General features: G+C 35.4%; 1 protein-coding gene across 8 annotated transcripts in view; it reads right to left on the bottom strand.

The window, feature by feature from the left end:
- Positions 1 to 7,413: 7,413 nt before the first annotated feature.
- Positions 7,414 to 26,485, bottom strand: part of LOC145678491 (hydroxylysine kinase) — a 124,909-nt gene continuing 105,837 nt past the window's right edge. For 6 of the 8 annotated variants that reach the window (XM_081748688.1, XM_081748690.1, XM_081748689.1 and 3 more), the window contains 2 exons: positions 15,238 to 15,485; positions 7,414 to 13,010 (listed from right to left, as the gene is read on the bottom strand). In XM_081748688.1, the coding sequence (XP_081604814.1) occupies positions 12,816 to 13,010; positions 15,238 to 15,485 (443 nt within the window). In that variant the 3' untranslated portion in view covers positions 7,414 to 12,815. Of the gene's footprint in view, positions 13,011 to 15,237; positions 15,486 to 26,485 lie in introns of those variants that run through there. The other 2 variants (XM_081748685.1, XR_014130401.1) reach the window with 2 other exon arrangements.

Raw genomic sequence — 26,485 nt, 5'->3', positions numbered from 1 at the left:
TTAAACTCGCACCCGCAGGGATTAAACTCGCACCCGCACTATCTAATCAAATTGGTCATAAAATGTGGAAAGAGAGCAAAGGGTAACCGCCTCACCTATAATACTAACTAATCTGTATGTACACATTCCGGCCGGTGCAAATGGGGAGATTTTTGGCTTTCTCGGAAAACAAAATTGAAATTCAAGATGTCTTAAGACTACCTCTGCACAAAAGCAAAATTTATAAGTCTTTGAAATCTGTCTGAGTGAATTACTGCTTGAGAATGGTGCAACTCCTGTTATATCTATCAGTACCTCTTCAAATGTTCCAAAAATTACATGAGTGTTTCATGTTGGGTGTCAGTAATTTTACATTATGCTCTGAAAAGAAATATGTAAATATTCTCTAAAGCACATCTAAATTCATATATTCGTTTGTCATATATAAAGTCATATATAAAGCAAATTTTGAAACTATAGAAAACCTTAGTTAAACATTACTAGCTCTCACAAGTACACATGATATTACCATCAAATTGAAGTAAATTCTCATGACATCAAAGTCTGCAAAATAAAACAATATAATAATTACATTAGCTACATATTATATGAACAAACATGTTAATAATAATATTTGACAAATGTAATAACATTATTGTTTCACTTCCTACGACACAGCAACCTATTACCTTTAATTTATCGATAAAATGAATGGACTATTTTAATTTGTTGAAAAGTAATAGCTTTGAAAGTTTTGCGCGTAGTGAGTGTTTTTCCGGTAATTTATTAAACAGTCCAAAAAACGCTACACCCTGCGCCACTTAAATTTAAATAGCTCCGTCATTTTTTAAGATCTACTAAAGATATTGGTAACGATAGAAAGCTAAGAATATGTTCCTTTAATCAGTTTGGACTGCGTTTTCATATTTTTAATAACTTCATAGTTATTTGTCATGAAATGAAAAAAAGAGAAACGAGAAAAACTAATTTTTGGCTCAAATAATCGTTATTTTAAATATGGCGGCAACATGTAAACAATATATCCAGTTTTCTTACTTCTACTATCAATTATCTTTAATTTGGTACAAAAACGAAGTTTCTAACTTGTTTCTGTGAGAAGATATTTCAGTTCAAATATAATTTGGTGCTTGCGCGCGGGCGCCATTTTGAATATTGAATTTCACAATGAAGGCCCCGGTTGCGGAAGTGTTACCTTCGATTTTTTTCATTAATTGATCACCCTCTAACAGGTTCTGAAGAGATCTGCTGTCATCCCCGACTTTTCTACAGCTCTTATGGACAGAGCCTGGATTATTACACCTATGTTTAGATATCAACATATAATTACTGAAATCTCAACCAAAGATTCAGTCAGAAAGAAACCAGAAAAGTTTGTTACGAAACAACTGAAATGAGTATTCTCTCAGAACAAATGTGTGCTATCCTTTAATGAGTATCGTTGTAGGCAGTTTCAAAAAAATGAATGAAATCTTTCAATTTTATGTCTCACATTATACCCTGTAGACTAAAAGAGGCGGAGATTATTGGGAGTGAGTGATTAGGAAAGAAGAGGTGAAATGAGAATATGGGAGGAAAATATCTCCAAGAAAACCCATGGACACGAAATTTTACACCACAAATTCACTCAACCTGGGATTCAATCAGGGACCCTTAGCACTACACTGAGGCCCCATAGCATCAAATATGGCAAACTGAATAGATTACTGCACTAAAGTTAAAACTAAGTTAAATAATACGTCTACATGCAGGAAGCTTAAAACTCACTAGATTTATCGACAAATTCTATGATAAGAATTGTGTGTACGTATTTATTATTTCAATTATACGAATATGTAGAAAGCTAAAGAAATAAAGAAAAAAATACGCCAAATCCCCTGAATATGGTCACCTCTTGGTTTTTCTGCTAGCGTCATGAATCCAAATATAGTTCATGCCATTTACAGGGCCGGATTTCCCAATAGACCCCGGCCTATGGGCGCAAGCTCCTAGGGGGCGCACGGCCGAGAGAAAAAAATAAAATAAAAAAATATCTAGAAATAAAAATAAATAACCATAACTTAACATGTTTTTTGAATTGATTTTTAAAAAATCAGGCTAATAAAGCGTTCTGATTTTGAAGTTCATTGGAACAAATAATTGTTGGTAAAGTTAAACTATTTTTCAACATTATGCATCAACTTCGTTACAATACTGATCTCAAACATGGGAGAACTGGCTGTAATTTTTTAATAAAGGTTTTTAGGAAAGTAACTTTAACCAGACTAGGGGGCGGAAAAAATATTGGGCCTAGGGGCGCCAAAATGCTAAATCCGGCCCTGGCCATTTACAATCTTCTCCCTGAGAATTATCGATGAGGATGGTGGCAATTTTACTCTTTTTTAGGGGGAGGGAGGGGACAATGGAATATTTTCTTTAAATTCAACTCTAATGAGGATGTTTATAGTCCGCATTGCATGAATATCTTAGGCTCGCACCAGGAATCGAACCCAAGTCTCCCGCCCCGATGGTGCGAGAGATAATCATACAACCAAGATGGAGCTCTTTTATTTATTTTCTTCATTTTTTTTATTGTTTTAACATCCTAAAGGTAGTTTCTGCTGGCAATCCATTTATTGAACTATAAGGGTATTATGTTGAATTAAAGTATGTACGTTCTTTCTTAATTTTCTCAATAAATCGCAATATTGTATCATTTTTCCATTTATTTTCTGACGACTTTCTGTACACAAGAAACAATGGTTATATCTTTTCTGTGAATTACGCTTTGATCTTTATCTTTTGAATCTTTGTTTTACTGCGCTTTTGAATTGATTGGCCATCAAAATAACTTTAAATTGCAACAATTAGAGGTCTAAAACTACAAGGATACTTTAGTCACTAATGCACACAAACTACAACAAACTACTACCTTAGGCTTTGACAGTTTGGTTCTTGGCATGGAAAAGTCTCCATTGTTATAAAATAAATGAAAACGGAAAAACAATCACACTAGGTGTTAGTTGAAATTACCATTGTCCACTACACACCAACAAAAGCATTCTATTTTATCTTAATGCTTTCCCTATAAATGAACTATTTATCTAACACTTTAAATCAATGGTTTCCACCCTTCTTTCCCTTGCGCTCTCTCCGAAAACCCTGCATACTTCAAGGCCCTTTTCTTCTGTCTTTTTGGTCATACATTTTTTATCTGACCCTTTCTACGATTGCAGATGCAGCATGAAATTCTCAAATTTCCAATAATAATAATAATAATAATAATAATAATAATAATAATAATAATAATAATAATAATCCAGTAGCATTTTTAGTGCAATATTATTATTTTACCAACTTTGCTCTTAACAAAACCACAGCTCTCACACAATAGTTACTTTGTGTTTCTATGGTATTTAAATTAACGCCTCTTTGTTACAACATACGTAATATTTGTAATTACGCATGTAGTTTATTTCTGTCAGTAACTTGCGGCCCCATGCTCACACCTCGTGCCTCCAGATTGGGAACCATCGCTCTAAATGACTACATAAATTACATAAGCAGCGCAAGTCTTTAAGTTACATGAATTTACAAATGTTTGACAACTCACATTTACATAGATAATGAACGCGTTTTCTTAAATATTCTCTCGTAATGGTAAACTTTTCAATGCATTTACCTGACTATAACTCATAATCATTCAAATGGGAAACCAAACCAGAGAAACTCTCCTTTGTATTTCTATTGTGTCAGTCAAAAATCTGCAATTCTTTAGTATTTTTAACAGTCATGATCTTCCGAGTTGATAAGGAAGACTTACAAATGAAATATCCACATGAAAACTAAAAAGCGAACGAAATTTCAATCATTCTTAAATTTATTTCTTGAAATGGTAACAAAAGTAAGACATAAATATTTTGTAACAATCAGTTTTTATTATGGTTGTGAAAGATAGGAAAATAAGATTAAAGAAAAAATAATAAAAGCAATATGTAAAGATCTGGTCATGGAATATTGTACAAATTTGGTAGAAACATGATATATTGAAATAACTTTGCATTTGGGTATGGCAACATTGCTATAAAGAGCTTTCAAACTCGTGCTGGTCCCGAGCGATCGGCAATTAAAGCCTTGCCTCAACGTGTGATGCCTCTGACTTGTCTATCCATAACGTGAAGTTTGACAGTTCGTAGAACGAAGAATATGTGATATTACGTTCCACTACGTATTCAAGAAATTGATCCTTAATGAGAAAGGGTTTAAGTGGTCGAAAGATACTAATACGAAACGGAAGCATTATATAATATATATATAATATGGTTCTGTTACAGCGATTTCTTTATAAAAAGAAAAGTCATGCTTTTCTTCGAGTTGTTAGTTGACCTTCGGTCAAGCGTTATTTTAAATGTGCTTTGTGTGGGAGTTATTGCTAGTGTTAACGGAGAACAGATAATTCATTTTTTATGTTTCTGCTACGTCAATTTATTATTTTTCCCTTTTCTTTCGCTGAATAAAGTGGTGTGGTTTCTCAATAAGGCAATGTTGGTCCAGTGAGTGTGGGGCTGAACAGACGAATTATATATATATTACTTTTTTTTTAAGTATATTTGTTAATGTATAGATATGTTCTGCAGAAATGTATGATCGTTAAATTTGTTTCCCACATGTTATCCAGTTCTTTGTCAACATTATTGGGAGCCTCGATGTAACTTATTGGGAGCCTCGATGTAACTTTCAGTTTGAAAATTAAAGAGTGCAGTTCGATTTCCAGCAATGTTTGTATTATTCCTAGAAATAGGCCTTGCCAGATCCATTGTGATAAATTACTTCAATACACATATTCCTAGTTAACTATTACATGGTTTCTTATTAAACAGGGTCCCGGGTTCGATGCCAGCCCCCGCCAAGTGAACTTTGTGGTGGACAAACACCGTGTGCGTGGGTTTTCTCGGGGTTCTCCTGTTTCCTCCCACTTTCTTCATTCCACCATTTCATTCATTACTCATCATCACCGTCTCCTTTAGCCTAACCGGCATAACCGTGGGACGTAAAACTCAAAGATTTCATTTCATTTTTCTTATTAAACAATTCAGGCTTTTTTGCGCATGAAAATTTTCAATTTGAGTCGAATTTTCTAAAAATAACAAGAAAATTATGGTGGATCACTACCCGGAAGTCAGTACATATTTTAGCTCATTCCCTTAACTACTGCGCAATGAAACGTTACATGTTATTTACAACACAACACACTGATTCATTTGGTTGTATCTTTTGATATCGAAAAAGGGAACAAATAAAAGAAAATACTTGATTCGTTTCATAATGAGCACACAAGATGGCACTTGCTCTTAGATCTTACTAGAATTGCTCAATTTTATGAAATGTTTATTTGTATGTAAAGTATTTTAAAGTGACGATCTTATTACGAAATAGATATATTGTTTGACCGTTTTTCGTGTTATGTTTCACATTTTATTTAAATATTAATTTACATTTAAGGAAATAGATTTTGAGACGAAACTTGCGCAGAACGCCATAATGCGTTGGTGCCAAATTTGAACGTTTAATTTCTGGATTTTAGCGTTGCAGTTCGAGAAGCAGAACTTGGCCGTGAATTGCGGTAAGGGTCGAAAACTAATTTCTCCAGTAAGTATCCAAACAGAATTCCACGATTACTTCTTTTATTATCTGGCACCAGTAAGCACTCGAAAATACCTGGCAATGCAGCACTAATCACGCAGCGTTTAGCATAGCATCGAGAACATCTAGTGATCCACCTTAAAACTGTCATTACATTCGGGAAGTGTCTTATGGAGGAAGTTTAATGGGTCTTTAACCCCCCCCCCCCCCTTGATGAAAAAAGATCGGTTAGTGTCAATGTTGATGTTGTTCATCTGTTTAATACATTTTGAGGTAGAAAAGTTCTTTGGATAGTAATTTAGGAGTCAGTTGGTTGATTCTAATAGATATGTACAGGTTATTTTAAAAAATAATGAAGTTTGAATTGATTTGATATAATTAACGTTATTGGACTGAAAGAACTTGTTCTCATGTAGCTTATTTAATTTACTATTTCTTTTTATTTTAACATTCTTTGTTATTATGGGAACATTGTAAATAATTGATTTGCGTCTGAATAAGAAAGAAATAAAAAAAAAACATTGTTTAGTGGAACAAATTGCTTCATAAACTACTATTAATCAGATTTCTAATGTAATGTTTTAGTGGAGATTTTTCTGTTTTTTACCGAACTTTGGAAATGTGTATGACCAAATAGTTCGAAGCTTATGGTAATTAAAAAGAAAAATAGTTAAAAATATATATTTTTTGAAAATACACATTCAGGTGAGGTGTGTGTATTAAAGATCAATGCAGAAGATTGATTTGTCTATATGTGTCCAATTTGACATCTCACCTTCCTTAGGAAACAGCATGGGACCACCGTCGGTTGCCCTCGGTGTGAGCACAATGTGTCTTGGCAATAGCCTTGCACCGTAACTTCCATTGTAGGAGGCTGCGTTGAAGTGCAAGAATGGAATCTTGAGCCACTCCTCCTGACAGGTTCTCCAGAGGCCACGGACAATGATAAGACGACGAGATGCAAATGCTCTTTTCAATAGATCAAATCCGCAACAATCCATGGGACTGGCATCAGGAGAAAAAATCTTTAAGTTTTACGTCCCACGGTTATGCCGGTTAGGCTAAAGGAGACGGTGATGATGAGTAATGAATGAAATGGTGGAATGAAGAAAGTGGGAGGAAACGGGAGAACCCCGAGAAAACCCACGCACACGGTGTTTGTCCACCACAAAGTTCACTTGGCGGGGGCTGGGATCGAACCCGGGACCCCAAGCACCAGAGGTGAACGCTCTACCACTGAGCCACCGCGGCCCCTGGCATCAGGAGACTTCACAGGTATGTCGTGGAAGGGAATAGTCAGGATGCCGATGTTATGCAGAAATCTCTGTGTAGAACGGGATCTATGTCACGAGGTCTTATCCATATGTACACGTGTAACGTTATTTTAATATTTTATTGAAAAAACTGGAAAAAGTTTTAACAAAATCTCTTCTAATATTTCACTTCTGGTAGAGTATATTTATTCAGCCTTCTTAGAATAGAATGGCCTCTTTTAGAAGAGAAAGACGGATGTCCCATTTTGGGCACAAGCCTACGTGACCAGCATAAAGATGAAAAGTGAGACAAACACAGGGAGAAACAGTATATAATCTTAGATTTTTTTAACGGGTTACCTTAGATCTTATTTCTTGTTTCTTACTAAGAAATGTGGTTACGAGCTTGATAATCTTTGTTCTTATTAACTTACGACTCACCAGAGGATCCTATTGTTTGCTTGGTCACTAAACTAGAGACGACATATCTGGTATTACATAGAGAATGTGAGGAACAAGGCAGATATTGAGAATGGAAAAATCTTTGAATACAAAAACTTTACTTCCCAAAAAAGGTGCAACATTATATTTTACAATAAGAGAATGTTTATGTCCAATAACAGAATGTTGTATATAACAGGCCATTTTTCATGTTTCATACACTAAAATTTGATTTTACAATTTCTTATTGTAATTTCAGTTACCAAGAATGTAAATTTGTTTTAGTTATCATATATTTGAAATATACATTGAATTTTGATGTAGAGTATATTTCTTGTTTTTCTAATCACTATAACTACTGGTGTCCCCCCTTTCACGAAATTCAATCTGATTTTATATCATACATTCACGTAATGACCCCCTTCACATTAACATATACGGAACATATTTGCTTCAAAAAATTAAATTAATAATTCTTATTAAGAGAAGAGGAGGAGGACGTCACACACGGACTTGATTTATTACATTTACATTTAAACAGGCCAGGTATTTTGTATAAGTTGGTGTGAGGATACGTTACTGATAAAATGTGGAGTTGATTTTGCAGTTTTTAGGTACCTGAGGAATCGTTAATTTGCATTCATAGTAGTATCTCGCGACAACCAGAAATTTCTTCGAGAAACTTGCTTTGCACTGACAGACGAAGTCAGAGCGGTTTCTTGCGTCTCGTGGGGTGTACGTTACAGCGAGAAGTTTGCCATGTTTCATCGATTGTGGCAACAAACTTTCACTTTTCCCTGAATAGATGGTTTTTATAACGGCACCTGCAATGTGTCTTTCTTTCTCTTCGATGGGCCGCAATAAGGACATGTCCACGACTTTTAAACACCATCCGGAGTTTTAATTTTCCACGTAGGTTGTGGTTCACAATTGAATGTGGCACGTACTATCGTCTTGCCATTACCCGTTGTGTAGATGGGTCTTCCTGCTAGGCTATTCAATCCAACTTCCGAGCTACAGGTGGAGTCAACGCAGTACGAGATCGATTTCTACTCCCCTTACTGGGTGAATGAAACGATGGAACGTCGTGATGTTCATGCCGATTAATTATGTTCTTGATGGTTGTTGACTTCAATGCATATCCATTTTCCCTGCACTGGTTTTTGAGTCTATGTCACGGAAAACTTGACATGAAAAAGTGCTACGACGTAGCCTTTCCGAAACCAGTTCACCTTGGGCGCCATAATTCACACAAGACACACACATGCGAACTTAGCGCGATATATCTTTGGTTTTCTCTTGCTGTTTGAATCATTCGGATAGGTCGATTCTGTCAGCAGGAGTGAAGGTTTGAATTCGGACATACATAGACGGATGAATCTTCTGTAATACAACATTTAGTGCCTCTGAGTTGCACAATAGGCGTCGAATACATGATTTGCAGAATGTCTTCAGATATCTTTTGGAATCTAAATATTTGTTTCGTAAGCGATCTACCTACTTGAAAGTTGTCACTAAAGGGTTGTGGTACGTGTATGTTTGTTCACAATTTTCATTTTGACAAGTCTCATTGCCTGATTACTGGAGGACGTTGAATATTATTTGAATATGATCAACATGAACAATGATTAATACGGGTATAACCTTAAGAGAATGCTGGAATGAAAATTTCTTTGGTTCGTATTATTAAACCGAAGGCTCTTTTCATGTCTCACCATTCCCTTAAAACCTGGCCAAAACCGAGAAAATGAAGTTTGTACCAGAGAGCCGAAACCCATGTGGTTTAAAAAATAGAAGACCACTGTATTCAAAACAACGTGGGATAAGGAGGGTTTTACCTATGGAAGTCTGAAATGAGCTTTTGCTGATTGTGGTGATAAGTTGTTGTCTTTAGATGTCAGCATGCATAATATTCATAGATATGTAGAACCAGAATTTTGTTCTTGAGAAAAAGTTATGTGTCGTTTTGTATAGCTATGTACATTGTTCTTTCCAAACATGATGTTAGATGTGGTTGATTATTGAGTAAACGTGACAGAAGATGGTAAAACCAAAATGGTTTGGAACTCCATATATTTTGATGGTTCCTTTCAGTTCCATTGGAGTTTTAATGTGCTTCAAGCCGTTTCAAATTACGCTTTCTTTTTCAGAGAACAGCTCAATACGTCCTCTTTCGGAGACAAGAAGCCAATGTTGCCCGTTTTTGACGATTTTGTAACAGGCAGACAAGTTGCTGGTTAAGTAAGAATTATGTGTAAACCAGTGTGTATCGCTGCACACTTAATTAGATTATTTTCTATTTCTTGTAACGATGTCTTAACAAACTACGAGAAGCCTTTTTCGTGTGATTTGGTATACAAAAGGCAACAAGGACGCAAAAAGACGATGCTTGACTACATCTGTTGAGCGCGAAATATCAGCATCGTTAACGAAAGAAGGGAAGCTCCAACTGGCGCAAGTATGTCACCAAGTTTTCTACAAACTACACAAGTGTAACTGGGACTATAAACGGTTTGAGGAGGAGAACTAGGAATGGCTAGACCATGAGATTGTTTTCCAAACCGACTTGCCTAGGTCAACACCTGCGACATCGGTAGGCGGGAGACCGGAGAAAACATTTGCAAGTAGCAACACACGCTTAAAACGTAGGAAGACAGAAGATCTACGTGCTTCGGGAGTGGAACAATAATCAGTTATGCCGCAGGCGTAACATTCCGAGAAGAAGGAGACCATGACAAGGCATATCTGACGAAGAAAATGGAGAAGACGCCAAGATGAAAGCCTATGGTAAGCCTAGAAGATGGCCCACAAACAACCTCCGATGCCAACTAACACTCCTGACGATGCTTTGACCTTATTATTGGAGGCTGACCTAACTAGACATCAGTACAAGAACCCATCTTTGACTAGAAATATTGGAAGCAGCTGACGTTAGTATCGAAATGTGGGTGCGATGGAACTACTGGCCAAGCACAGTATAAACAGAGTGTTCATGAGGCAGGATTTCAAGATACGGACATCTTCACTTCTGTGGTAACACTACACCTCTACTACGTGTCAGACAAGAGAAGAAAGCCATCGTGTAGCAAAATTTACGACCATCTGTAAGGTTAGGTAGACCAATTAGAATCCAGTTCAAAAAGGAAACGACAGACTCAGTGACACAGGAGGTGCACCACATTCTGTAACAAGTGATGAACTTGATCACTACAGTAACAGCAAACAAAAAGTGCCATGTCCAGCATTTGTTGCAATTAACTATTGTTGATGGTGAAGTGTGTAATGTGTTCACTAGTAATACGTCAGCACAGAAGTGCCATGTCTGCGGAATCACACCTAAGAAACTGAAAAATACCAGCGATGTTAAACACGAAAATCCAAAATCATTTCAGTTCGGGTTGTCAACTCTTCATGCATGGATACGTTTCATGGAATGACTTAAATGTATAATACAAATCAAACTTTGAAGAATGGCAGATCCGGAAGGAAAACAAATCATTAGCAGACTCAAAGTAGAAACTTGTGAAAAAAAAAAAAAAAAAGTTAAGAACAGAACTGGGACTCAGAGTGGACGAGCCGAGGCAGGGTGGAAGTGGAACGTCCAACGATGGTAACACAGCCAGACGCTTTTTTCAAAATCCGGAACAAATATTAACAATAACAATTAACAGACAGTTCATAGAGAAATGTGCTGTTCTTCAAATTTGAGAAGTTGGTCACTGAAATACGTGACATCATGTATGTATCACTGACATTTACCTCAATCTCTACCGTATTCTTGGCACTATATGCCCGCTTCGGTGCATAAAATTCTGATACAGGGCTAATCATCATTTCATGGTTCTTCTGCCCATTGGCCAAATGTCGAAGGAGGTGCAGGAAGCCATGCATAGAAATATCAAGCAGTACCGGAAACATCATGCACGAACAAGTTCAAGAGAGAAAACAATGATGGATGGATGATTCGACTTCTCATCATGTCGGATCCGCTCATGTCAACTCTTCGTCAGAGAATATAATCCAGTGTGAGGAAAGTTCTGCCGTTTTAAACGTGTTGCAAACCCCATCACAACCCTCAACGAGAGCTGGAAACGACTCACAATGAACTATGCTAACTGAGTGTTAAAATGTGTTAACTGAGTGTTAAAATATATTGTGTTAAAATGTTCACTTTGGTGGTCTTTATATTTCTTTTGTTTAATCATCTCAGTGTATTATGGAATGCAATAATTTGCTTTTTACATATCGTTTGTATTGTTGAGAGTTATCAGAAACCGAAAATATACCATATACTCCTTCTCGGAAAAATGAGTTTTGGCCAGGTTTTAGGGGTATCTGAACCACTGTGCATTGGTGTTAGATTCCAGTAGATCTTTCGGGTTCATTTTTTCTTTGCTTATTACGTAAACTGAACTGAACTTCAGGAGTCTTGCTCGGATGTGGGTGTATACATGTTGCAAACAATCAAGGCACTGATATAAAATATTAATTCAAAACAAGTACACTTGATTTTGCCACAGCCTGCCAGTATGCATGGTCGTGAGTTCATTTTCAATGTAATACATTTTCAAAAGGTATACAAATTAGAAACTTTGCATTATATTTACTAAACAAGCAAAATACTACAACAGAAACCCTCTATATGGATTTTGTATATCCCACAATTATTGTTCTACATCGGTGGTATAAGGTCTCGTCATTAATGCTTCACAGCGGCTGTAATTGTTCCTAATCTCTCTTACCTGTTGATTTAATAAATATTAATTTTGAGGATCTTAAAGATAATAGTAGACTCCAAGAAAATCCCTCCGACAATACATAACTTGTTGCAATACATATCGCAAAGCCATAAAACAAATTATTGTAATCTTACAGATTTTCTAAACGTAATTTTTTTTTTTTCAATCGTATGGAATCAAATCCACAAAGTCCATTTTAGTATCCTTGGTTAATTTTCCTTAACTATCATATATCTAAGGATTCATTAAAATTATGAAAATTCATCATCTAAACTGATTAACGAATTAACTATCAATTCTATAAAATTGAGAGAGAGATTAAGATCTTATACTAAGGTAAGTGATCACATTAATTTAATTGATAACAGACGTTGATGGAACATGTATTATTTAACAATAATACAACTTTAACGATCATTGATAAAACCCGTGATTATTATTAAGCTAACCGTATTTCTTTACGATCAGTACTAACAATTGTAAAGAACTAACAATTGGTGATAAATTTTACATTGGACAAAGTATAAGTTTATAAATTTATTTACACATATTAGCTATCAATTGTAATTGCTTTTATGGCAATCTCATCCAGAGCCCTTATATAATGAAGCTTGGACTTCGGAATAATTATGAAGGCACGATAACCGCGTTCATAAATCACTCTGAAAATTCGCCAGGGAACATTGAAGTTCAAGCTTCACTTAACGACATGTTGATTTTAATTATCGTTGGTGAAATAAGATGAATACTATGTTTTAAGGTTTTATAAAGTTTTTCCATATTTATTCATTATTGTTTTCCATCGCCGGTACAAATCTTCGTCGTCAGTGTTCCACAGTAGGTGTAGTTGTTCCCAACCATTCTTAACTGTTGTTAAAACGTATTTATTTTCAGGATCTTGAAGGTGGGAGTAGGCTCCGAGAACAAGACTCTGGCAGTATCTTGCTGCGATACACACCTACGAAGAAATAACATATTGTAAATTAATGCATTAATTTATCGTCTTTTACATCGTTAGTAAGATTTGTTATACCGAATTTATGATATAAGACTTTCAGGAAACACATACAAGAAATAAATAAAATAATAGTGAAAGTAAAAATATTTTAAACAAGATCCGGCAGTTTTCGATACTACTGGTGTTTCACAGATAAAATTTCAGCTCTTCTTCGAAATTAGAGGAGTGATCAGAAAGTAAGGTTACAAAGCCTGCAGTGAAACGTGTATATATTATTTCATACAATCAATACAGCCAGCAAACAGTACATACATCAGGTTATTTTTCGAGATAGTCTCCATATCGGTCGAAGCACCTGTCGCATCGTGGAATGAGCTTACAGATTCTCTCCTGGTAAAAAACCTGCCCTTGCGTGTTCAGCCACAGTCACGAAATGCTTCACCTTCTCGTCTGAAGCTGAACGCTTCCGAACGATATTCCCAATTCTGCTATTACACCTCTGATGCTGTAACGTGATCCTCCTCTTGTCCTGTATTATCATCTCCACGCGGAGCTGGTTCAAATCTGTTGATGCCCTGAAGTCAGTCGTTGCGCTCCTCATCTGTAACGTTTTCTCTACCATCTGCAAACTTTTGACTCCATTCTGCGACATGCTGACGAAGACATTACAGTTCTCCGTAAAACTCTACCAGCTGCCGGTGAATTTCAGCCGCGGTTACATATTTCGCCCACAGAAATCGAATAACTGAGCGGACCTCTTTGCGAGACGAGTTTTGCAAACGAGTCGCCATTAATGTTTACATACAACCAGCGCAGTAGATGGTAGGTGGTAGGTGCACAGTTGCCAACTCCATGTATTAAAATAACTGCACACGCCTCATTCCTCTATAACAGATAACACTCTAGAAATATCGCCCTTGAAACCTTAGTTTCTGATCCTCCCTCGTGAAAAGAGAAATTTCAATATTTGAAACATCTATATAAATCAGGCATATGCATCCACAAAAAATCAAATTTGATTTAATTTAAATTGTAAAAAATAATGAAATTATTAATGGTTATATAACAAGTCACAGTTATAAGCCGATAAAACTGACTAAGTTCGACCTCAAAACTGTTAACAGATTCTTTAAAAGTTGGCAACGCCAAACTTAGCAGTAAATTGTTCAATGCACTCATATGCAAGACCAAACCAGAAAGAGGAACGCTCTACAACTAATTTAATCCTTTGTACTTCTACAGTGTGTTCGTACGTCCATAAATATCCCCGAAACAGAACACTGAAACGTGGGAACTATAGTCACTTTACTAACAAAATTATAATACGGTAGCACAACTCTCTTGACCACAAAAGTAATGCAACTGCCTAATATTCAGCAATAATCCTAATTGATACTTCAGACAACATTTTGTGTTTGGTCTTAAAACTTGTGAATGACTACGACAAAACTGAAAACAAAGTTATGAATTGTAAACATGTTAATTTCATAAAGTGTTAATTTCTCTTAACATCAATTATATATATTTAAACAGAGAACGGTCTAATCACTACTATCATTAATATGAAGCCATGAACGATATATTTTAACAACTATTTCATGTTACATGCAGATTAACAAAATGAGAAAAATTAATTCACAAACGTATATTTATCAAACACCTACTGAGTAACTAATACACACACACACGCACACACATATCTATCTATCTATCTATCTATCTATCTATCTATCTATCTATCTATCTATCTATATATATATATATATATATATATATATATATATATATATATATATATATAAGGAAAAAAGTACAAACGTAGAGTTCTATTACATTTCCTCATTAGCTTAAATATTGAAATGATTGATAAATAAATTAAGTAAGATCTTCATCACTCCACGGTTTGTTCTGCAAAGTAAAGACGGTGATAGATATGAGTTATGGTCGAAAAAGCAAACAAACAAAAAACTGAAAAAAAAAAAAAAAAAAAAAAAACATGAATATGATGTCCGTTTAAATCCAAATGGCTTGGAACTGAGCAAATAAATCTTCGTATTAGAATTGTGTGCTCTATCATTTAGCCACTATGTATATATTGAATTGAGGAAAAAACAAGAAGTGACTGAACAAACTGCACTTAAACTTTTTCTGTTCACCATAAAGTCTGTGTATAACTGAGGTTTGACTATGTTCTACTTGTATATTTTACTATGAATAATTTACTTACCTTCAACATATTAAATTCATAGCTTGGTAATTTTCTCTCTTCCAAGTAGCCTGCAAGTACGTATCCTCCTGCGTCCAAAGGAGATACTTTCTTACACTGCATCATCATATAGCATATTGTAATGGCAAGCTCAAACAAGTAACAAGAATACTGACTGTCGCCGAAATCCAAAACAGCAATCACGTCAGTTTCACCATTACACTCAGTCACCAGTATATTTTGCTCATTATAGTCTCCATGAATCATACCTTTTAAATTAATAATATGATATATTAGCATTTATTTGAGACAAATAAACCATCACACATAGGAAATAAATTTATCGCAATGTTTCGTAATACAGCTTTGAATTAGTAGGCACATTTTTATTTTATACTTCCATAATTATTCCATTTTTCGCATTTTTACAACCATATCATTAAAAATTGTTTGTTGTGTGCTATGATATATATATATATATATATATATATATATATATATATATATATATATATATATATTGGTCGTGCATCAATGACGGAAAATACGGGAGGTGAATTTACAGGCGAAAACAAGCAAAAAATGTCATATGAACATTGGGTGAATGCGGCTTCGTTTGGACGCTAAAGGCGTCTGAAATGTAACCTTCTGAGGCGGTAATTTGCAATATCGCAAGAACGGAGAGAAATACGAATGTCGGGTCAAAAGATATCAAAGGAAACCCCATCCGAACAATCCAATTATGCATAAGTGATGGCGAAACATTGGCGGCCCTAGAGGGGGGGGGGCACAAAGAAAGTGAATGAAACATGGAGAAAAGTGAACAATTTACACTGAAAAATTGTATGTTCACTTTTCCCCTCGTTTGTGCCCCTGGCGCCGCCACTGTTTCGTCATCACTTATGCATGTTTGAATTCTTCGGACGGCGTTTCCTTTGATATCTTTTGACCCGACATTCCTATTTCCTTTCGTTACAAATATACTGTATTCCTACATTCCGCCTCCCATAGTGTTCCTACAGCGTAACCATTGTTGCCTTTGTTCATTAACATTTGTTGCTGCATGTTCCAAGTAACATCCCCTCCTACAATTTTTCAGTGTAAATTGTTCACTTTTCTCCATGTTTCATTCACTTTCTTTGTGCCCCTCTCTAGCGCCACCACCGTTTCGCCATCACTTATGCATAATTGGATTGTTCGGATGGGGTTTCCTTTGATATCTTTTGACCCAACATTCGTATTTCTCTCCGTTCTTGCGATATTGCAAATTGCCGCCTCGGAAGGTGATATTTCAGACGTCTCTAGCGTCCAAACGAAGCTGCATCACCCAATGTTCATATGACATTTTTTGCTTGATTTTACCTGTAGATTAATTTCCCGAATTTGCCGTCATTGATGCACGACCATCCTGTATATATGATTCAATTTTTACCTTATTGGAATTATCGTAGTTGATTCTGAAACAGGAAGCCATATATATAACTACGATAATTCCAATAAGGTAAAAATTGAATTATAATGAAACCTCTTTTAAAATCTGAAGTTAGAACGTGAATCCTGGAGTTGTACAAAGTAGAGGAGGATAAGACAAAATAACAATAACTATAAAGAGAATTAACTGATCAATTTTAAATCCAAATCGGTTAGGCTAATGAATTTAAGATTCAGAAAGAAAGACTAACAGTATCTTGAAAATTAATTTAATTATGTTTCTGATATCTAAAAAAGAAACGATGAGCTTTTTTTTAAATGAATCAAATAATAAATTTGTTACAGCTAAATTCGCTCCTGATGAAACAACTAATCGAATTTTCTAAGCCGGAAACTTGTAGCGCTTGGTCAATCAATGAAATTACAGCAATCCTCTTGATCACATATATAGCTCTACAGTTTTATCTACAAAAACTCAAGGAGACTGGGTAAGAAGAAATGAAATCAGAGATGAGAGTTAAAAAAAAAAAAAAAAGAAAAAAATCCGGATCACTTTCGACTAGAATTTCAGAAGTAGACAAAGTAGACAAGTAAACGAAGAATCACAAGGGAGTTGTTTTATCAAAATTTGTGGACGGATTCAAGAGTTAGACAAAGAGAAAAGAAATGTTACCACTACAGACGAATAATATACATGGAAGCTGAAGGAAGATTTTTTTCGCAAATATCAGAATAGAAATGGATCGAATAAAAACAAAAGATACCTGTATGATACAAATGAGTATTAAGAAATCAAAGGGACTACAGAAATGGTTTTTGAACCTTCTACAACAATCCACAGTACGTTAAGATTTTAGTAGAGATTGAGATTAATATCAAGGAGTAGTAAACGCTTGTATAAATAAAGATACACCAAGGTTACTACATGTATTTTGTTGTTTTTGTTTTTGATTAATTATTTTGTAGATGTTCTGGCTCAAATAGAATAAAGGTCATGTGTATACATAGAGTTCAGGACCAAAGAGTGTCCTAAATTCTATGTTAAGTTTATACTTGAGACCGTTACAGATTAGAAACTAATGAATATGGAAGAGAGAAGAATGAAGTTTAGTGGAAGAACAACTTACGGATGATTTTTGTATTAAGCGTTTCTGTATTAATTTTAGCAAAGGTTCCATCTTCCATGACAATCTTATTCGAACAGCTTCTTTTCGTATTAGAGAAATCATTACTTCCAACGTTATTACGCTGTTGTACTTTAATCAATAGATTTTTAAATATTCATATGGGTTTATATTCAATTACTGCAGTAAAAGTTTACTATTTTGTAAAACAATTGCACATAATGAATTAGTATTCTAAAATAATTGTACAAAAGCAAGCTATTGTTTCATAATTCTCAAAGCTTGTTCTGATTTATTTATTTATCTATTTATTTATTTTTCGTCGCAAAGAGGTTACATTACCACTTACATTTAAAACAGTTTCTCAACGTTAATAAGGTTTCGAATATCTACCACACCTTATATTAAATGTAAACATTCCGTAAAAATAACAATATGAATAACACAGAGTTCCCACTTATTTGGAAAGCACAAATTCACTGAGTTTTCCAGGTTTTCCAGGTCTAGCTTAACAAATTTTCAGGCCTATCTATCTATTAAAAAGCTACAGTACCAACTAAGAGCGACCGAGCTCTAACCTATAACCTTAGCTTTCAAACATTTGATTTACGGTTATTTGTGATTTCACGTTTATAACAAAGACAAATATTTTTAAAAGAGTGTACTTTAAATAAATTACCTAAAGAAATATTTTTCAGAAAATTTTTATCCTTTTAAATTATTGTTCGAAGGCCATTGCCTTTAATAAGCCTTCTCCGAAATAAATGCAAATGAAATGTACTGCAATCTTTGGAGCTCTTTTAAAATACGCGTATATGTATGTGTCCTATCCTTTCGACAATGAGATCTCGGAAACTACAGGCTCTAGAAAGATGACGTTTTCACTGATCAATTGCAAATTTCATGTAGATTGTCCAGTTCTAATTGAATATTTAAAAAACATTGGCACTATTGCTTTATTTTTATTTTTTTCGCCCGACTTTTTGCTCATAATTGCCGACTTTTACTTTGATTTTTTCGCACTTGCTCATAATTGCCGACTTTTGCTTTGCTTTTTTCTCACTTGCTCATAATTGCCGACTTTTACTTTACTTTTTTCGCATTCACTCACACTTGTCCATCTTTACTTGACTTTTTCCCCATGTATAAATGGGTTAGTAAGGGGGGACCATGTCCCCCTCTCCGGCCTTGAAATGCATAGAAGAAACTCGGTAAGAAATTCGGTGCGGAGTGATCATGCGACAACTCATTCTTACACCATCCAACCCATTACGTCGGCAAGTGGATACGTGTTTTCAAAGATGCTGATAATTTATGAGGAACCTCTAGGTCAGTTTGGAGTGCGAGTAGTGCAACACATACTGAGTGCAGAATCTGGTTTAAGTTGCCTCGAAGTCCAACCTAATTACGAAACAAATCCTGACACAATTCTTTGAAGATGTCTACTTCCTATATGCGACGGAGGAGTCTCTTCTCCTGGTTGATTCGCTCAGGACATATCATGACAGGACTCATATCGATGCTATTCGACCACAAAACATGGTGTATACATTCAGCCACTTGATGTGCTATTCTTCCGACTGTTTAAGGCGGTGCTGAAGCGGATTGAAGATCACATTATCCTTCACGACTATCAGTTCACACCATCGTTGAGGGATTCAGTTTCGTCGATCATGTGTATTCTACATAATCAGTTCTGTTGTTCAATCTCCGCAGACTTTGTTCTGTACTACTGTACAGTAGCTGGATATGATGACTTCCGAACAGAGGTGTTTCAAACACCACCCGAATGTATTTTTTATGTTCAAACTCAGTGTGACTCGGAAGACAGCTTAATACAGGCATTCATGACATGCTTCTACTGTGATAAGCAACTTTGTTTCCGACACTTCATATTCTGTCGTCATATTCATCCTCCTAATATTTTGCCCAGAGCTACCAACAACCCATTTTTTGAACTCGGTGACTGAACATGCGCATGATTGTAAAGTGTGGTATATTTATCGATGGCAAATATTGTGCATATATTTGTAATGTACATGTAACCCTCTTACAGGCAAACCAAAAACATTGTTGCAATTGCAATCACAACTTCCGCTAACTCCCTTGTAAGTTTCAGCTATTATATATACCAAATTTCACCTCTTTACGACGATTGTAACTCCAAAACCGGAAGTAGAATCATATCTCACAAACGGTGTGAGATATCGAAAAAATAATCGAAAAAATCTCCCCTTTACCATACCCCTTGCCGACTTTTATGAAGATAAAAACATATGCCAAATTTTACCTCCCTACAACAATTCTAACTTCAAAACCGGAAGTAAGCTGATATCTCGCAAATGGAGCGAGATATTGAAAAAAAATTGAAAAAACTTCTTGGCAATTGGCATTACGATACATATATACATATACCAAATCTCACCTCCCTCAACATTTCTAACTCTTTAACCGGAAGTAGGCTCATATTTTGAAAACGTTGAGAAATATTAGAAAAATAATCTAAGAAATCTCCGCTGTATGATACCCTTGCCAATCAAGGTACATGTATATACGAAATTTCACCTTCTACGACAATTGTAATTCCAAAACCGGAAGTAGGATAATATCTCACAAACGGTTTGAGACAACGTAAAAATAATCGAAAAAATCTCCCCTTTACCATACCCCTTGCCGACTTTTACGAAGATAAAAATATATACCAAATTTTAACTCCCTACGCCAATTCTAACTCTAAAACCGGAAGTAGGTTCACAACTCTCAAACGAGAAGTAGGTCACATGTGCAAACTCACAAGCTTTACACGTACTATTTTTGCTGGTGGATTAAAATTTTGCTTAGATATTTGCCTGACAATCTTTTGTTTTTCTGAGTGCTTTCCTTTCCGAGATACGAATAACAGATATTACAACTCAGTCTACACAGTACATCATTCTAATGTGAGCATAAATTTCCTTGGCACTTCCTCATAATATTTGTACATGTCTCTTTCCAGACGCAAGCAAAGTACGGGTGGAGTTACAAAGGGAGTGAATTACTATAGATGCAAGAAACTCAGTGCGCGTGAGCAAGGTTCCAGTTGCAATGTTGGCACTTCTTGACGTTTATATGAGACAGAATTGTGCTTATTTCTATTTATTCACACAATTCTTACTTTGTTTCTTTATTGCATGTTATAATGCTTTGACCATAAAAATATAAGGCGTAAGTTTGAACACTATCGTATGACATTATAATATTATGACCTAATATTCGAGTTACTTTTCTTCAATCTCAAAAGAACTCGGCAGAACAAGTGTAGATGGTAGCAGTGTCTCTTTATTCACAAAATAATAAAGAAACTTATTGAAAAGTATTATTTCGTGTTCTCTTATCTTTAGTTACAGTCGTTTTGGTAAAACAGAATATTTCATTTGTTTGTTGTGTCTCATTTCATGTTCTCCATCTTGGCATATCGAGCCGCGACCATATTTATAAACGAGTAGTTACAGTAAACGCCACTAGATGGCTGTACTACGTCGCGGAAATTTTGTTTTGGAGTTCAGTATATATGTAGTATTTGCTTCATGTTGATTTCGACGAGAGAAGGTGCTATCGTAGTAATTGTTATTGTAGAATTGAGAAGAACATAAGAAGAACACTTCTTTGAGGTAAGTAAAAGATACATATTTTATTTGTTCAATACTCTTTAATACTCAAGGAAAAAATAGGTAAGTGCCATAGTTAAGGCAAGACGAGAAAATCGGACCTTAACAGGTAAACCAGAATTCTACAATTATATGGACGGGATTAAGGTACAGTGATGTAAGTCACGTTTCAAAAAGAAGGCGGCATACACAAAAATCAGATTTAAATAGGGTCTAAGCCAGAGCTTTACTCAATTACCAACAGTTGAATGACACACTGACTCTTTTTTTTTTTTTTTTTTTTTTACTTTGCTTTTGCCATAAGTGAAAACATTATCGAAAAACAATGCAAAACTTTATGCGCATGCAAGGTATCGTTCATAACAACTTTTAACAAATACAGCCCTATTCAGAAACGTTTTCAATTCTGTTAGCAACGTACTAATGGTTGTACTACTGAACGACTAAAATTTTGATATGTTGTTTAAGTTAGCAACGCAAATATTAGCCACGACTTTCTGCAGGGTTTTCCAAACATTAACGTAAACTAATTAATTAAACCCTTATATATGGTTAGTACAATCTGTAACAATATTCACTTCGTATGTGTTTGGACAACCCTGTGGAAGTGACGTAGCTTATCTCTTGCGGTATAAGGAGAAGCTATAATCTAGAACAAATCGAAAAATATCGAAATTAGTCAACGCATAGTCAAACCACGCTAATATAGCGATAAACAAGACAAAACGTTTATAAATAACAGCCATAGTGTCAATAAGCTTTTCTACCTTGTTATACAGAAAGCTGTCGTGGTGGAGAACATTGCTGGATCATTGATCCATATGTTAGAAAAAATTATGGTGTCGGAAATGGTGTGTGAGTAAAATTATATTTCAGTAATTCTGTAATATTCCGATCAAGGGTAAAAGGCGGAGGGATGTATCTCTTCAAGTTACTCTTAAAGTTTCGAATACTGTTACGTATAATACACAAACAGGAGAACACAGATTGTCGGATTAATTGAACCGTAAAATATGATTATGTTAATTGAACACGATTATGATTATGAATATTTGTACATGTCTCTTTCCAGACGCAAGCAAAGTACGGGTGGAGTTACAAAGGGAGTGAATTACTATAGATGCAAGAAACTCAGTGCGCGTGAGCAAGGTTCCAGTTGCAATGTTGGCTTGGTGATAAAATTTTACACAATCACGGTGTTACTTCAATCCCATTACACTTTGAAATATGTTGTTAATATGTTAGTGATTATATCAACACCCTGACTAGATAAATCCTCATTTTGATAACACACTATTAGTGTTGTTTTATAGCGTCGTTAGCGGTAACGGAGACGATAGGTGTAAATGGATTCTTCGTTTCCGTTCCAGAACCAAAACCAAAATTCTTAGAAAAAATAACTTCATTTCCAGAACCGAAACCCATATATATTGTTTCCGAAATCGAAACCCATATACAGGGGCGTCATTTAGGGGGAAAGGAGGGGGCAATTGCCCCCCCCAAGAGTTTGAGGAATACATATACTTTAATCGATTGTCTACTAATATACTAGTACAAAACGCGAAATTCTTACGTGGATGGTGCTCTTGCCCCCCCCCCCCCCCCCGAGCGAAGTCCGAAATGACGCCCCTGCCCATATATAAAGTTTCGGTTCAAGATCCAAAATCAATTTTGCAAGCGAATTCGACAATAGAAACAAACCAATTTGCCCCTCATTCCATATCGGTAGATTTGGTGTTTAGTCTGCGATGATCGGCTTTGTTTTCTCATTTTTCCGTTGCTTCCCTGTATGGAAATTTTACAGAAACTGTTACAGAATGTGGCCCATTATCAAATAAAATAAACTCTGAATTATTTTTCGAGAAACCCAGTAAAAGTCATTTACGGCTATCACGATACATTAACGTAACAACACCCTTATTACGTGTTAGTCTTCACATATTTGCGTAACGCAACGCAACGCAAAAATTGCAGAAAGCACTTATGATGTTGATTAGCGAAACCTAAACACAAATTTTGCGTTACGTTAACGCAAACCTCTAGGAAATAACACTTCAAGTCTCAAACTCTAGAGACAGCAATTTTGAATTTTCTAAACCGGAAGCAGGGTAATAAATCACAAACGGTACTAAATGTTGAAAAATTTCGAAAACAATCTCCTCTTTATGAAACTCCTTGCCTTTACTTTTATCAATATACATACAAATACAAAATTTCATCTGCACATGACAGTTCTAACCCACAGACAGGAATTATTCTTAGATCTCGCAAACGATGCAAGGAATCTTAAAAAAAAAAAAAAAAAAAAAAAAAAAAAAAAAAAAAAAAAAAAAATTCGAAATAATACCAATTTTATGATGCTTTCTCTCGATATTTATCAAGATACATACATGTATCAAGTGTTATCCCACTCTTTACAACTCTAACTAGGGTAGTTGGGGTTAGGATTGTCGTAGGAAGGTAGAATTTGGTATATTTACGTATCTTGATAAAAATCGGTATGTGTTGTTTTCTAAACAGGACAATTTTTTTCGATCAAATTTTAAATAGTCAAAGGTGACATGAGAGGTTAAGATTTAATTCAAATATGTATCTTAATGGGTTTCACTGCCCACTGAAGAATAACATAGTCACTTATATTAGTAATCAATAGTTCATTAGAGCTGTACCTCTGGTGTGTTGAGTTACTGTGTCTATATCGACTCTCGGCAAGTGAGCTTTGTGGAAGACAAACAGCATGTGAGTGGGATTATTAAGTATTCTCTCGTTTCCTCCCACTTTCCTTTTTCACCATTTCATTCATTCCCATCATCATTGTCTCCTTCAGTGTACAGGGCATAATTGTGGAACATAATACTGAATTATTTCCAATAGTTCATGTTCACCTTCAGCAACCATCTCCACAAGATTAGCGTATAACAACACAATGCCAGAAAAGTAAGTTAATGCTATGTTAATTACCGCAAACTGAAACGCATATACTTCCGCTGAACTTCATGTCTGTGTTAAATTGTTAACACTAAACCTTTCTTAAATCGCTACATTGGACCCTTGTTGAAATAACACGAGCAAACTGGTAGTCAAGCAGGGACGCCAAAATGGTGTTGATTTAACACATTGTTTGCTGTGTGAGACAGTATCCAACCCGGATAATCAAAAATCCGGATAAGGGGAAAAGGGCAAAAAGGAAAAAAAGAGTTATGGTACGCTATACTGTGGTAAAGTAGTAATGCAATAAAGTGCTGTACTTTAATATATAGGGGGCTTAGGTGATTGTACAGATCACACAAAATAGTAAGCGATATAAAAAGACAGTTGTTTGGTATGCAAGTATACTTGAACATACCCAAAAGAATCGACTTCTCGGTGCCTAGGATCACTTTCACTTTCTCAATTGCTTCATTATGAGCAGTTGAAGGTATTCGCATTTGTGCTATTTCTCTATTCACTTTTACAGTATTCTAAGCGATATCATTATTTTTCGCAACAACATTTTTTTAATCGATGCGAATAAGTGACAATCCAGATAATCATCTTGACTGTATATATTTTAGTTTAACGTCCTACGATTATGGACTGATACTAACAAGATGGTGATGTTTAGATGGATGATAGCTTGGAGAAAAGAATGGGGGAAGAAATGGAAGTACCACAAGAAAACTCACGCACAGTGTGTTCGTCTACCACAAAACCTACGGAAAAAATCACTTCATTTCTTTTGATACATCTCTATTAACGTTATACAATTTCACTTCCCACTGAATTAATGTTTTCTTCTGTGTGCTTTCAGAGAGATTTAAAACTACCGTATCTTGAGTTTGAATCTGTGTGTGCTGAACATTCGTAGTAGAAGTACGGTGAAGATTCTAATTTCTTTCCTACTGCCCTTCATTATTGTAAGTACAGGAGACAATTTCTATCACATACTTATATAACTACTGTTTAATACTTCTAATAGTCAAAAAGAAAATAGCCAATAGTTATGGCAAGACGAAGGAAAAGGACATTAACAGGTAAAAAGGAGGCAGTAAAGCGAAAAGAAACTTACAAGAAAAGTAAAGGTGTGAACATAGAACTTCAGACAATAAAATTAGGAAGTAACATTTATGAAATTACCCCAATGATAGGTGACGGTAATTGTTTATTTTGGTGTTTATCCCTACTGCTATTGGGGTCCGTCGAAAGTTTCATGGAAATTCGAAGGGAAGCAGTAGATACAGTTTTGAGAAATTGGGACGAGTATGTACTCTTTTTAGAAGCTTACAATTTTTTATCCGAAAGTGTGTCGAAGGACGCTTACAGTAGTTACATGAACCGTAATGGTGTATATGGTGGCGAAGTAGAAATTGGAGCGATTGCCGTCAAATATAATGTAACTATAAGAGTTTTCCTCAAAAATCTTCCTGAACAAAGTCCAAGAGTGTATGGGAACAATTTACAAAAGTGTATAAATGTTTTATTCAGTGGAGAATATGACAGGGGTCATTATGACGTGTTACATTGCTTGAAAAAAACGGAAATATTGTATGAGACTGAAAATAAGAACGCGGATTCGTTGCCTATGGCCGTCACAAAGCGACGGAAGAAAACAGAACAGGAGCGTAAGAGAAGAGATAATGAAACCGAATCAAGAAGACTCGACCGCCTAAGTAAAATGTCGCAGAAAATGCGTCAGAAGAGAGAAAAGGAGACAGACATCGAGAGAATGCAGCGACTTACATCTATGTCTCAAAGGCAAAAAAGAAAAATTGAAAATGAGAGTGAATTTGATAGGTGGTGTAGAAATGCCAATAAAAAGAGAAGATTCAAAAGTAGAGATACACGCTCAAAACTTCAGACAATAACATTAGGAAGTAACATTTATGAAATTATCCCAATGATAGGTGACGGTAATTGTTTATTTAGGTGTTTATCCCTACTGCTATTGGGGTCCGTCGAAAGTTTCATGGAAATTCGAAGGGAAGCAGTAGATACAGTTTTGAGAAATTGGGACGAGTATGTACTCTTTTTAGAAGCATACAATTTTTTATCCGAAAGTGTGTCGAAGGACGCTTACAGTAGTTACAT

This window comes from Thermobia domestica, chromosome 2, assembly GCF_964235325.1.
Source record: "Thermobia domestica chromosome 2, izTheDome1.hap1.1, whole genome shotgun sequence".
NCBI lineage: Eukaryota > Metazoa > Arthropoda > Insecta > Zygentoma > Lepismatidae > Thermobia > Thermobia domestica.
This window is presented reverse-complemented; position numbering and strand designations above follow the sequence as displayed.